At 41.3% G+C, this 13,830-nt stretch overlaps 3 protein-coding genes across 4 annotated transcripts in view; all 3 read right to left on the bottom strand.

Moving 5' to 3' along the window:
* The window catches only part of LOC116381325 (aquaporin-8), a 5,674-nt gene extending 4,156 nt beyond the window's left edge, over positions 1 to 1,518 (bottom strand). The window contains 4 exon segments of the mRNA XM_075447355.1: positions 505 to 719; positions 868 to 994; positions 1,128 to 1,178; positions 1,180 to 1,518. Coding sequence (XP_075303470.1) covers positions 505 to 719; positions 868 to 994; positions 1,128 to 1,178; positions 1,180 to 1,361 — 575 coding nt within the window. The 5' untranslated portion in view covers positions 1,362 to 1,518.
* A 1,447-nt stretch (positions 1,519 to 2,965) lies between these two features.
* Positions 2,966 to 6,130, bottom strand: aqp8a.1 (aquaporin 8a, tandem duplicate 1). The gene is made up of 5 exons (XM_031843887.1): positions 5,849 to 6,130; positions 5,404 to 5,530; positions 4,784 to 4,992; positions 3,937 to 4,071; positions 2,966 to 3,008 (listed from the first exon to the last, which is right to left on the bottom strand). Exons 1-5 carry the CDS (start codon positions 6,109 to 6,111, stop codon positions 2,966 to 2,968), a joined length of 777 nt encoding a protein of 258 aa, XP_031699747.1. The 5' UTR covers positions 6,112 to 6,130.
* Positions 6,131 to 7,714: 1,584 nt separating this feature from the next.
* Positions 7,715 to 12,179, bottom strand: lcmt1 (leucine carboxyl methyltransferase 1). Of its 2 annotated transcripts, XM_031843559.1 has the most exons (11): positions 11,796 to 12,179; positions 11,347 to 11,438; positions 10,956 to 11,077; positions 10,679 to 10,755; positions 10,033 to 10,094; positions 9,816 to 9,918; positions 9,019 to 9,139; positions 8,808 to 8,909; positions 8,582 to 8,673; positions 8,093 to 8,190; positions 7,715 to 7,853 (listed from the first exon to the last, which is right to left on the bottom strand). In XM_031843559.1, the coding sequence occupies exons 1-11, from the start codon at positions 11,879 to 11,881 to the stop codon at positions 7,831 to 7,833; spliced, it is 978 nt and encodes a 325-aa protein (XP_031699419.1). In that variant the 5' UTR covers positions 11,882 to 12,179; the 3' UTR covers positions 7,715 to 7,830. The 2 variants fall into 2 exon arrangements, with proteins under 2 accessions (XP_031699419.1, XP_031699418.1); XM_031843558.1 differs by lacking the exon at positions 7,715 to 7,853 and having other exon boundaries at positions 7,861 to 8,190.
* Between the last annotated feature and the right edge of the window lie 1,651 nt (positions 12,180 to 13,830).

The following is a 13,830-nucleotide window of genomic DNA, read 5'->3' as shown; positions in this document are numbered from 1 at the left end:
CACAGGGTTTTATACTTTTCTCATTTGTGGTCTGATAAACAGTAACTCCATAAAGATGCCATGTCGTTATTCTTCAAGCTAGTGTAGCTGTAATATTTGGCAAGCGGCTAGGAGAATGAAACCACGGCCACTTCCAAAACATGACAGCTAGAGTAGCTTGAAGAATAACGACATGGCATCTTTATGGATTTACTGTTTATCAGACCACAAATGAGAAAAGTATAAAACCCTGTGCTTCCTCCACCTCACTTCCTGCTGCTGGTGACTATACCTAGCCTGGAGGAGAGTGGGCGCCAGCTTCGGAGAAGGACTGTCGCATGCTGTAGCAACTTCAATTCAGCCAGCGCTCAACGCAAACACAATAACACCCACTGAGCACTATCAGAAAAGCTGACTCATGCAAGAAAGCATAGCAACCGAGGGAGGTAACTTTGAGATCGAACGTTAATGTTTAAACACGGTGCTCAATAAACACACATAATGGACCTCGCCCTTTTATCTCACCCCGCCAGGACGTTGATGATGACGGTGCAGCCCACCAGGAACGGAGCCAGCGGGGTTTTCGTCTTGCTGTTGACCGCCACCAGCAGCACCACCATGGTGATCAAGCAGGTCATGGCCACCTCCCCGAAGATGGCTCCGGTCTGCTGGCTCTCTGACTTGAGGATATCGAATGCGGCCCCTGTGGCGTTTAAGTAGCGGTCTGTAGGGGTCATTATCTATCAAATGTATTGTTAAGGATTTGAATACTAGGATTTGATATGCTTAAGTGTGTGCAAAAAAAAGAAAAAGCCCAAACCAGCATGCTTTTAGAATATCGTGCAATTTGATTAGCTAGTCTTTCTTTTAGCTAGACTTTCAACTGACCTTGGCCATTCCAGCTCCCAGCACTCCTCCAATTAGCTGGCTGACCAGGTAGGGTCCCACCATCATCAGATCCATGCCTCCACACAGGTAGATGGCAATAGTGAAGGGAGGGTTGAGATGGGAGCCACTGGAGGAAGAAAAAGCAGCAGAGAAATGTAGAGATCAGATGGGAAACTGTTTTTTCCCTCTACCCATTCCACTCAAAATATAGGACTCTTCCAAACGCCTGCATCTGACTCTACTTTACTTTACACCTTTACCTGATGTTATCCATGACCGCCACCATCACCGCCACAGCCAGTCCATGCAGCCGGCACGTTCTCGATGACGGACAAGCAGCCGACGAAAACGAAGAACATGGTCCCCACTATCTCGGCCAGGCAGGGCTGGAAGAAAGTTTCGTATTTGTTGGGAGGTTTGGGCGCGGGTGGCTTCTGGCCCTTCTCCATTAGAGCAGAGTCTGTGTCCTCCATTTCCATTTTCTCAACTCCCATTGCTGCTTTGTTTTATTTCTGCCTTTTTAATAAGAGACCTCTGCTCCAAGTTGGATTGTCACAAAATACTCTGCGCCTCCAGCACCTACCCCTGACCCAGCCTGCAGACTAAGTCAAGGGAACTGAAATGCGCTGCGGTTATATATGTTCATCTCCGGCAGGCTGGCACACTGAACTGGAGTTGCATCACGGGTCATAAAACATCAAAGCTGAGGGCTATTCTAAGATTCATTGAATCAATACAATCCCCGCCCAAGCAAGTCCTTTGACACCTCTCCAGAGGGAGTCAGGTGAGTTGATCCAGGAGTCCACATAGTCACCTTTGGAAAAAGAGGGCATAAGGTTTAAAACAATACACAAGCTGTTCGAGGTTGACCTCAGTCAGTGGGGTCAGATAAATGGTAGTCATCATAATTCAGCCTGTTCTTGATCCCAGGGCGTCAAATAACGTCTGACACCGACGCAGGAAACCCCTTTAGCTTCTGTATGAGACGCACCAGGCTTTAATGTAAACCCAAAGCCTCATTATTAGATGCTCAGAGAAAATGCTCTGGGAGTGTGATGACATCAAATTAGCCTATAAGCGCTGAACCATAAACTTCACACTACTGCACACTGGTTCGTGCACACTAGAGAGGTCCACTACCATCATCAAAACACTAAGCAGTGGCTATTTAGTCTCTAATTGAGTCCTTATAGTGTCTATTACAACATATATAAGAAAAAGTTTCTATTTATCTGCAATATTTTTTAATATATATATATTTTCAAACAATCCCCTTCTTTTGAACACTTTCCAAAATAAAGTTTTTCATAATTCTAGGGCAGCAACTTTAAAGCAAACCGTCCAATACATACAGTCAAGATTTACTCCACCTCAACCAACTACAACAATAAATGGATGCACATTAATACACCAGTAATAACCTTATAATATAAAATGTATCATACAACACCATATAAGGATGAATTGTTCTGCATTTTACTTTTGCATTGTTGCTGTTCATCCCCCTGGAGGCTTGGATTGTCTTTTGCTTTGTCACCCATCTGTATTTAAAACTGACTTTTTAGTAGTATTCATATATTACAGAACCTTTAGAAGTTGAGTTTGTAGGTATATTATTTGATTACGTTTTCCTTCACTACTCAAATGAAGCGAAAATGTTCTATGCAGTTTCTATGTGTGATTGCTTCTGCACCTGCACATTAAGTACAATGCTGATTTGTACTTCCACTGAGGACTTTAAATCCAAACGAATGAGTGCAAAAAGACTGTTAATAGATAACAGAATGTGTGATCATTTGTATGAATATCAAATGTCTCTGGACGTCTTCCAGCAGTCACCGAGCATGTAAAGTCCAAGTAAGGAGTAGCTATCATATCACATCATCAAACACTTTATTGAATCTTGAAATAAAAACGTTTCATTGAGTAGCGGCCAACAATTATCACTGGTTCAATGGGAAATATATGTGCACACTTTTTACTGACAAATCACAATATTACAGTCTAATTGTTGAGTATTGTATGAACATCCAAATGGTAAACACTGTCATCGAGTCAGTCGGGACGTCCTCTCACTCCTCTTTGATAAATGACACATTCACTTCAACACAATTCGGGTCTTCTTGTCGCCCAACAGCAACCTATAAAAGAAAAAGTGTTTTGTCAATTATTCGTCATTTACATCAGCACTGAGTAGATTTAATATCATGATGAGAACATGGATGGATTATTGAACGATTCTACTGGGCACAGGCCCCTGGAATCACATCAAAACAACTACAAGACGCAAAATGCACATAAAAAGATGCAAAACACCCACAAAGACAAAGAAAATGATTACAATCGCTTTGAACCTCTCAGACTCTGGGGGTCTTTTACACGTCTGTTCCCAGGGGCCCACTGTCTCATTACTGTATCTTTACATGGTTAAGAAGTGAAATAAATAGCTCGACTGAATGAAAACAGACAAGCAGGTCAGAGGTCAGACTGTCATAAAGCTGAAGCTCACTGGGTGGAGTTACAGGGGCGCAGTTTCTGTCTCTGTGTAAGGTTAGACTGAAGTCCAGTGGAAAAGGAGGGAGGTTGCTACTGTTATACACTTACTTACTAGGAAAAAGCCACATACGATAGTCACATGTACACTGCATGACCTTTCAGCATCACGTGTGGCATATAAATTGAAAAGAAGCCATCTCCGTATTTTTCATTTATGCTTCTTTGGCTCCACCCACTGATGTTTGGCTCAACCACAAAGAAGTATGTCAAACGCTGCATGGTATACAGCCGTGTTTGCATCTTCTTCATGGCTTCTGTTGGCACATTGCTGTTTGTTGTGAATTGCCGCCACCAACTGTCGATCAGTGGAATAGCATTAAATCATTGGCAGGATGTGAACCAGCTCGTAAACACATTGCTCCACAGCGCCACTAGTGGTCAAAAAAGTAAAAGGATACCTTTAACAGTTCCCTCTGCATGCAACCAATAAATACTTACTTTTAAAAAAACATCTACAAAGCCTGTTAAATAGTAACAGTGGAGAACTACCACTGTGCTCTCAACTGTAAATACCTGATGAAGATGACAGTGACCAGCGCGCCACAAGTGGGTCCGACCCAGTAGATCCAGTGATGGCTCCAGTGGTTTGCAGCCACTGCAGGGCCGAAGGCTCGGGCAGGGTTCATACAGGCTCCAGACAACGTCCCCCTGAGACAACAGCCAGCACATGCCAACACTGTAACTCAGCTGGTGACACAGCACAACACTATGCTTTTCATTTTTGGAAGTAGTGGTTACCTCAACGGAGAAAGGAAGTAATGCAATAATTATTTAATGCACCATAAAACCAAAATTCTGCCCATGACTTGTTATTTTGCAGATTAGAATATTTAAACAAAATAAGAGGGTTGCATCCAAATCGTCCCTGGATGTTTTACGTTGATAGATTTGATTAAACATGAAACTGCCTTTATCAAGGTAATAACCCAAACCAAGGATGAACCTTGACATCCAGCTGATAAGTAATAACAATAAATACACGTGTGGAGGAGAGTTCTGGTCAAGGTGGCAGAAAGTATGAGTCACTGATGTAGTCCGTATCTTTCTATTTTGAAAAACTCATATTTTTGAAGAGTGAATTCAGTATTTTCAGACTCAGTATATTTGAAATGAGAAACTTTTAGGCCAGAATTTCAGCTTGGAAAATAGAGCATTTTTTCTAGTTAGTTGACTTTATGAGCATTGGAGCAGAGGAATAAGAACTGCGTCATAGAAATACAACTTGCAGAAACAGCTAACTAAATCAATAAATAAATATTCATCATGTCCTCAGTATTTCAAAATGTCTTGCTGTGATCTGGAAGACTGATAGCTGGAATAATGGTGATGTTTGGGGATGACTTTCCCCTGAGGCTCTTACCCGGCAAATATGTTGGCTGTCACAGTGAGGCCGATGCAGAAAGGAACCCACGGTGATCGGGTTTGGCTGTTGACGGCCCCCATGCACACCACCGTGGTGAGGAACAGGCTCATCATCGCCTCAGCCAGAGTGGTTGTACCCAGATCTTTGTTGACTACGTTAAAGGCTCCTCCGAGGGACGCAGCATACACATCTGGGGGGAACATCGCCTGACGGGAGATCAAATTAAATATCTATCTTCACTGGTTTTCTTTTCATTTCTTTTCATCTTTTATTTATCTTCAACCCAACACAGCTACCAGGAAATCAAGACCAAGTGTTACCAGGATAAAAAAAAAATGGTAAAAATTAAGAAATAAGTAAAAATATGTACTTATGAAACTCATGAAATTGAAATGCATTATTTTGAGTAACTAAGTCATGATTAAAAAAAATATTTCGTCAAAATGTTTCGATAATATGTCAACATTTTGAATTACTAGGTCTATATTATCTGATATTTTAACTAATTATTTTGAAATAGTAAGTCAAACATTTTACTATCATGAGTATTTAAATTTTTTCATCATTTTTTTATTTTTTGTCTTGGCAGAATTGGACTTTCACAGTTTTTTTCTCACCTTGGTCAAACCAGCACCGATCATGCCTCCACACATCTGAGCCAGCACATAAGGCAGCAGCAGAGGAAGCCCCATCCCTCCACACAGGTAGACGCTCAGAGACACCGCGGGGTTAAAGTGGCCCCCACTGCAATAAACACAATGATCTTCACCCTCAAATGGTGCATACTGGTAACGTCACCTCAGACATGGAATAAACAAATGTTACATAAGATTATATATATATATATATATATATATATATATATATACATAAAACGTTGTTGTATCAAACTATTTGGAACTTAAAATCCACTATTACTGACTCACATAAGACAAATTCATTTTTAATAAGTAGGCTTTTGTTTGCTTTTAGGATGGAATTAAGACCTTTCTGATATTGTAAAAACAAGAAATATTCAGTCACCTCAAAAACATACACAATCAATTATTTAGCAGTCCTTACCTAATTGGCCCTAACACCATGATCAGCACTCCCAGCGCCAGTCCATGTGCCACGGCAGGCTGGATGACACTCAATTCCACATTCCCAACGACGGAGGCGCACCCCACAAACACGAACAGGCTCGTCCCAAACAGCTCGGCCAGGCAGGGCTGCACGTACTTCTCAAAGATGCACCTCGTCTTGTTCATGTTGCCTCTCTCAGGTGCCGACTCTCCCGCCTCAGTTATTGTGAAGACCTCTGTCTTCGTTTCTGTCCCTGACATACTGGCGAGAACAAATAAAACACCTTTCTGCCCTGTGCCACTTGTTCCACTGGTGGACTACAGTCAGCACTGGGTGGTCTGATGAATGTACGCTTATGTATATTAGCCATTCTCAGGATGATCCATAAAGGACGTACGCAAGTCCCCATTTTTTTCCATCTTGGATGCCCCACCTTCCTGCAATTGTTTATACTCCCATGACGGCTGGCAATCAGGAGAAGCTCATAAAATGATTAGTATGGTGGTGTTGAGAGATAAGGATGAGGGCTGTCAGCACTACAGAAGCACTTGTTTTGTTGAGGTGATACATCTTTTTCGTGTTCTATCAATAAAATCATTTTAATACATCTGAGGAGGGTGTAAACTTGGTTTTTTCCTACTAAACCTGCAGTCTCTTTCACTTCTAAGTTGATATGGCGAACATGTTAGCAGTGGTGGAAGAAGTATTACGACCCTTTACTTAAGAAAAAGTAGTAATACCACAGTATAAAAACATTGTTTTACGTAAAAGTCCTGCTTTATTAATCAAGTAGAAGGACAGCATCAAAGTATACTTAAAGTGGCATAAGTAAAACTGCTCATTATGCAGAAGGCCCTTTTCAGAGTCAATAAATTAGAGTTGTATTTTAGCCACCTGACGAATAGAGATCCTGTGTTCACTCTGCTTTTAACATTTTTAATATCTGCTGCTTTCTGCTGCTGGAAACACAACACTGATGAGAGCGGTGAGAGTCAACCTAAGCAGTAAAGTTGTGAGCCGGAAAACTAAAAGCTGATTAAAACTGAAGTCATTTGGACGTTTAAAGTGTGTTCATCAGTACGAGGGAACCCTTTCACATACAAGCAGTCGTGTGATCCGTGACCATAAAGGTATGGATGCTTACAACACAATCCTTACACAACAGTACTCACAGTATGACTGAACACACAAACACCCGCACAGCTTATCATAATGATATCCGCTTGTCCCTCCCACTGCAGATAAACTAGATAAGAAGTTGATAATAGTCCATAAATACAGTCCATAACAAAGGTACACAAATGAACAGAGCAACGCAGTCTTACACAAAAGGACATTTTTATTCAACTGCACTTGAACATCATCCATCGAATATAATCCATCACAGACTAATCTGTCACGTCCTCTTTGCTGTTTGAAAACCAGGCTCAAGAATAAAAAACATTTTATGGGCAAATGTAAATGAACCAGTAGATGCAATGCAACTAGTTTCACATGCATGTATGTATGTTTTGTAAGGAGATGAGTCAATTGATTCATAAATTAAATCTAAATGGCACATAAACACCAGAAAAGGACGTCTGAAAACGTCATACTTTCGTCAATATCCAACACAGGTGAGCAGATTTTGAAACAATATTTTCGTTTAAGTGCATAAACAAAAATGTCTGTCAGCAAATGAATAAAGACAAACTTGTTCCACTTCACAGTTGGTAACCTCTACAAAGCACTCATCGTGATCTTATCGTTGACGTGGATTGGGGTAAGACAGGACGCTCGTCAAATCACTTTCTGCTGATGCCGGGAGTTTTTGCACCGGAACAGCTCGTCGTCGACGGGGGGGGGGGGGGGGGAGGGGGGGGGAGGTGGAGAATATGGGCTTCCTCTTTTCCCAACATCTCCCTTCGCACATCTTCTCCTCTTGTTGATTTTGGCACAGACGCGTGTAAAGTGTGTCCGACGGCGGCGCAATTTCACACTCAATACGCCAACTGTGACAGACCTGAGGAAACAGAGGATGACCTGTTCCTTTACGTGACCACACCACACACTCAAACTGAGAGGATGGGTGGAAATATAAAACGCCCAACACATATTAGTAACACAAAGTAAAGACGGACAGCATGGCGCCACAATGGGTGCAGATGATCCTGGAACTGATCCGTCATAGTGTCATATTTCCTAACTACGGTCAACATGCCCGTTCATTCCCATGGAACTGTAACATAACATGCGCGTTACCCAGATTGAGTTTGTCCTTGGTGGCCCAGCAGATACTGTAGTGCTGGAGCAGTTGTTGCAACAGCTCCCTCTCATCCAGGAACTCCAGACTCTCAATTCTGTAAGAAAGAAAAAGAACTATTTCACCATCGGGTCAGGAATGTGATCTTTAAAATCAGCCAACATTCATGTCGCAGAGGCTGAGATACCCTGACTTATAGTTCCTATGGTTTAATCTCCAAAAATCTGGATGCTACACGTCCCATAATGCAACACGATAACATCTTTGCAGACTCCGTGAAAAGGACCTGCTCCCTAAGTAGATATTAAGGGCTCATTAACAAAACACTATTTCAGGTGATGATAATGAAAACACAGTTATGAATACTATATTCTATTTCTGCTCATTGATCCCCCGAAATCCTACACACCGGCCCTTTCAGTGTATACGTGACAAATACCGTAGCTTTTAAGACAACTGGATTTAATACTAAGTACTACATGCATTACCTCTCCATGTCATCCTGGGGCAGCATACTGTAGACCGTTATCATGTCCAGAGCATCAGCATGCTCCCAGCTTGTCTTCAGAAAGCGCTCCTTCTGCAGACACCGCACATTCAAACACATTGCTGATCCTCAAAAACATTCATACATGTTGGACTTGACAGGTTACTAGCCTCACAGAGCCACAACGTCTTGGTTGTGAACTATCGAGTTCGAGTGCTGGAGGCTACCTGAGAGTCCAGAGACTGACAGGCCTCCACTCCTGCCAGGGTGCACTGGCGACGCTGCAGGTTCTCGATCATCACCTGGCCAAATCGATCGCTCATGTTCACCTGCACGCACAGATCATGTCGAGAGGTTGGAGCCTTAAGTTAGGCCAGACACTTGCATAAGGTGTGTATTGCTGTGCTGTACCTGGATGAAGTCATTTGTCTTGTTTACCTGTTCATAGTTGATGAACATGGCGGTGTGGAAGGTTTCCGCGGCCCAGTGAACTACATTGGAGGACTGGGAGGGCGTCATGTAGACCAGCACACACTCCGACAGCAGCAATGTAGGTAATCTGCGAGCGAGTGGCAGAAGTACACTTTACCACAACAACATAACAGGAAAGCACTCACTCGCACACTCTGTTCTCTGGATCCAGAAATGTGTCAAAGCAAAGATGATTTACTGTTTTTCATCCAGTAGAAAACAATAAAACTTTAATTCAACCTATCAAACCATTAAGTTTGTCTAACTGTTATGCTGAGTATAATCTTAAAACTACCTACACAACAAAATCGATCATATTCACAGAGGAATATTACATTTTTGCGTCAATTTTAGTGTCGGTAGGCAGAAAACAAATATTAAACAATAAAAGACTAGAACGTAAAATCACATTCACATCTGGCGGCTTCCTGAAAAAGATAGCATCGCTCTTTGTCAAACTTCCCTAGATAAATAACAGGTAATAATGAGTAGGTTATGTTTTTATGGGGCCATAAAAAAATAAAAAAAACACATACAAGAAAGCATGTCTGTGCAATCAAACTACGATGAAATAGACATGTGCTTTGGTCTTCTGCTACCGATAAAAACAGATACTCTCTAACTCATGTCAGTTACAGTGGATTGCAAAAGTCTCAAAATGCGGCTAAAGGCAGATTATCCAGGAAATGTCGCTCACTGTTTGTAAAAACACAACATCTGCAGCATCACATACGGCAGTGAAAGTGAAACACATCCACACATACTCTGGATTAAGCTGGAACTTCTTCAGCTTTTCATCCAAACTGGAGATGTCTCTGAGGTCCGCCCCGATGATGCAGTACCGGTCTGAGTCGAGGCTGTGGGCATCTGAGCGAAGAGAAGAAGTTGGAAAAGATACTAAAGAGACGCACAGGAATATGTTCTGAGCTGAACCACACACTGTAGATGTGTTATGTAATGAATGGAACTTTTGCTCATTACCTAGTAGTAAGGAATCTGTTGAGTGGGTTTCGATGAGGGGTTTGGACAGAGGCGGTTTTGTCCTAGTCAAAGAAAATAGTTTACATTTATTATATTTTTTTAGCTTCCATGGTAGTAAATGTGATAATATTGCACTTATACTGCCGTATACAAGATGTGTCTGACTTAACTATTCTTAAACACACACTTATAAAGAGCTTAGTCTAAATACTGGTAGCTGTTATTTACATATAATAGACATATATATGTAAATAACAGCCCCAAAAAATAAATCCATACATACATGTAAGGATTTCGTACAGTACAAACACACTGTGACTGATCCTTCAATTCTTTTGTACAACAGCTGTAAATGCAGCTGTGTCTCCCTCTACAGAGCTCAACCCCAAATTGCAATACCAAAGCCATGATAAATATATATTATACTTCTTAATGTACTTCCTTACAATACCAGTGATACTAACTATACTTGATTTCCCTCATCAATGCATGTTTATGCAGTTACACATTGCATAATATATAACCATAATAACCAGATCTTCAGATCTATCAGGGAAGCTTGTGGCTGATTTGGTTAATGTATGTATAAAAATAAACTATAACACTAATAGTTATGATAAATATAATAATTGCACGGTTGTCTTACTTGATGTTGTGTATTTTTCTGGCGACAACTGTTGGAAAGTCAACTTCAAAGAACTTCCTTGGCATGAGGTTTTTATCCTATAGTGTACGCACACACACACACACACACACACACACACACACACACACACACACACACACACACACAGTAAAGGTCTGTGCATTGGATAATACTTTGAAGATGATTAAGTGTACGTGATGCCACCGAGTCAAATCAAACAGCATCAGAAACCACATCACAATGGTGAGTCACATTTAGTCGCTGCAATGCTGCAAACCTTAAGTCGCCAAAACGTGGTGTCCAGTCCAGCACCCAGGTTGATTACTTGACAGTCACACCCTGCTTTCCGTATAAATGCATCAAGGAGATGGTTAACTCCCTGAACGCGGGCATAGTAACCTGTCAAAATGAGATAAGAGGAAGGTAAAATAAGCTAATAAAACACAAACATGGGATACTTCACATGAACAGTCCTTACTCTATGCACTGCACACAGTCTTTCAACCCTGCAGTGTTGTGCGAATGAGGGACTTGCTGCAGACTATTCATCTCATGCACTGCCGATCCAGTGACTTGTAGTGCAGTTTATGAATGTAATAACTTGTACTGCATGACTGCCTTCACTAGGCTTAAGAAATGCATGTGAAAGAAGAGGCTGCATCACTTACCTCTGTTGATTTCTGGTGCCTTCCGCTCCCCTACAGATCTTACGAAATACTGGATATAGGGGTCCTTCCAGTAGCCTTTACTGGTAGCAAACCTAGAATAGGATTTTTTGAATTAACCAACAAGAAGTAAGCACAAAGGATCAAGACCCAGCTCTGCAGATCTGTGCAGTCTTCTGCTCTATTTTCTGTTTTGCTGGTGTGGTCTAATCCATACATGGGAGACCCATGTTGCTCTGTGTGCTAACGTTAGTTATTGGGCATTACTGTACATTACCACTTTGCAGCTTGATTACCTGTAGTTATGACGTAATAGTATCATGAAGCATTACCTTTAATGCGCATTAACTCCTTCGCTTCTTCAATCTAAGTCTCCTTAACGTGAAGCAGTTAAAGCCATACAATAGTAAGGTTAAATAATAATACTGTGCTGCAGCACTCCCTGCTGTTACCTTTTGCATATGGTTGCATCGTCACAGGTCGCCCTCACTGCTTCATCGGCAGTATCCGAGTCTGTGAAGGGTTGCCGGGCTGCCATTAATGATCCTCGTCGTAACGTGATGTTGTCCACATTAAAACTGTATGCGCTGCATAACCTCGTCCACCTGTGCTCTCCACTGGCTAGCTAAAAACAAGCTAACGGGCTAACTCGTTTTTGACAGGTGAGGTTATTTAACAAGACGAGTACGAATGAAGAATGAAGCTGTGAGCTTGGTCGGGTTGCTCAGGTACTTGTGTATAGTAAACAAACAATGAGTTGGATGAAAATGAGCGGTATTTTACGAGGGACAACTCGCCGTTAGACACGTTGGAACAGTTCCGACTCCATTACAAACACTTCCGGTTAGCATATTTCAGATTAAAAGCATCACTGCGGAGGTTCTCATTGAGCACACGAATACATTAAACCCACCGCTACACTCACAGAATCTCCATCGGTGCTCTTTCCTGTGTTTTGCACTGAGCATCTTCTTTTGGTAGACAGGTAATAGGCCGGTTTAGCCATGCCAGGCTTAAATGGCTGAAATGGACAAACAATGTCATTAAATCTACCAATAAACAGACAGATGGTTAGTGGAGTTTTTCTTACAGACACTTGTTTAGGATCACTTTCGTTCCTGAACGCCTTTTTACATTTAAACCAGGATAGTTTACTGCTCTGGTATTCTGTGCTAGAAGTTATCCCAATCCAAATTCAGAATTTAGAAAATGCGATTCTGCTAAATAGACATCAATCAACTAAACCAGTGAAATATGCGCCTGGATAAGATGCGCGAGAGCCAGCCAACAACTTTCATCTGTTTTATTCTGAAGATTAGCGTGGAGTGGAGTTAAAAGAGGGCATTTACAAAGGAGGGGAGTGACAGGACATCCATCAAGTCCCATGTGAAATATGGAATTCTAAGCCATTCAGTCTCATTTCCTCACAAATTGTCTGTGGAAATCCTGCCAATACAAAGCCAACCTCATTAAGGACACCATATGTCACTCCGAAAATCAAGAATCACTTTGTGGCATCTTAGGAATGCATGCCCGATGCACGCAGAGTCACATGAAAAAGAGAGGGACTTGTCCTCCTTGTGGGAATAACTTCAGCAGCTTTATTAAACATTTATTTCAGAATCCACGGAAAAAGAAACCATACAGCTGTAAAGCTTGCGGCAGAGAATTTTGGAAGACCTCAGCTCTGAACAGCCACATGCAGAATCCTACAGGCATATACAATATCATATTATGTGCTCCATGTATGTTGCACATCATGGCTGTACACAAAACGTGTCTCAAATATTTATAGATATAGAGATTTATATCCCAGTTGGGAAGTTGACAACCAGCTGAGAAGCGTAAGGATCTATATCTTCGATCTTGCAGAAGCATAGTGCATTTGGCCTCTGACAGAGTCTCAGTCCTTTTACTGCATCAGTTACTTGAGTTGCATGCCATTAAGGGCCAGTGTAGCCTTATTGCCTTACAGCAAAAAGGATGTGGGCTTGTACTAATAGGCCTACTTGTTTCACGTAAACGTATATGTTTTCCAAGGCACTTTATCTTAGAAAATAACAGAATTTCCAGTATTTTATACCATAGACTAAGGATAAAAATCTCAGATAAACAAAGTGTACAAAAAGTGTTTGAAGCGTCAAACTATTTGTTAATCTATATAATATCTGCTTATCTTTAGCCTGCTTCATAATGGATTTATGTGGATGGATTAACAATTTAAAACTGTTTAGTGTTTGGAGATGATCATAGTTTGTGGCTTGCACTGGAGACTATAAAATATATTGGAAAAAAATAAATCTGACTTCTTCTCTTGCGACCGATTATACTGTATGAATGCACTGTTTAAATATAAAGTACTGTTTCTTTTTTATTTGGAGGCATGATATATTTCAAAGAATGGTTTTGATCAATTTTGTAGCAATGCAACAAAGTATCTGCTCCCACGCAATGTGATGAGCTCATATTATTTTTTGCATTTAAAAC

The sequence above is a fragment of the Anarrhichthys ocellatus genome, unplaced genomic scaffold (genome assembly GCF_004355925.1).
Source record: "Anarrhichthys ocellatus isolate YVR2014 unplaced genomic scaffold, GSC_Weel_1.0 scaffold4, whole genome shotgun sequence".
Taxonomy (NCBI): Eukaryota; Metazoa; Chordata; class Actinopteri; order Perciformes; family Anarhichadidae; genus Anarrhichthys; species Anarrhichthys ocellatus.
Note: the sequence above shows the minus strand (reverse complement) of the source record. Positions and strands in the feature narration are given on the sequence as shown.

Excerpts from the sequence above, each read along its gene's own strand:
- aqp8a.1 (XM_031843887.1), bottom strand. The coding sequence starts at position 6,111 with ATGTCAGGGACAGAAACGAAGACAGAGGTCTTCACAATAACTGAGGCG. Across the intron at positions 4,993-5,403 it reads TCGGTGCTGGTTTGACCAAG|GCGATGTTCCCCCCAGATGT; the intron begins GTGAGAAAAAAA and ends ATCTCCCGTCAG. Across the intron at positions 4,072-4,783 it reads ACAGCCAACATATTTGCCGG|GGGGACGTTGTCTGGAGCCT; the intron begins GTAAGAGCCTCA and ends CTGTTGTCTCAG.
- lcmt1 (XM_031843558.1), bottom strand. The coding sequence starts at position 11,881 with ATGGCAGCCCGGCAACCCTTCACAGACTCGGATACTGCCGATGAAGCA. Across the intron at positions 11,439-11,795 it reads GATGCAACCATATGCAAAAG|GTTTGCTACCAGTAAAGGCT; the intron begins GTAACAGCAGGG and ends ATCCTATTCTAG. Across the intron at positions 8,910-9,018 it reads TGTTCATCAACTATGAACAG|GTGAACATGAGCGATCGATT; the intron begins GTAAACAAGACA and ends CTGTGCGTGCAG.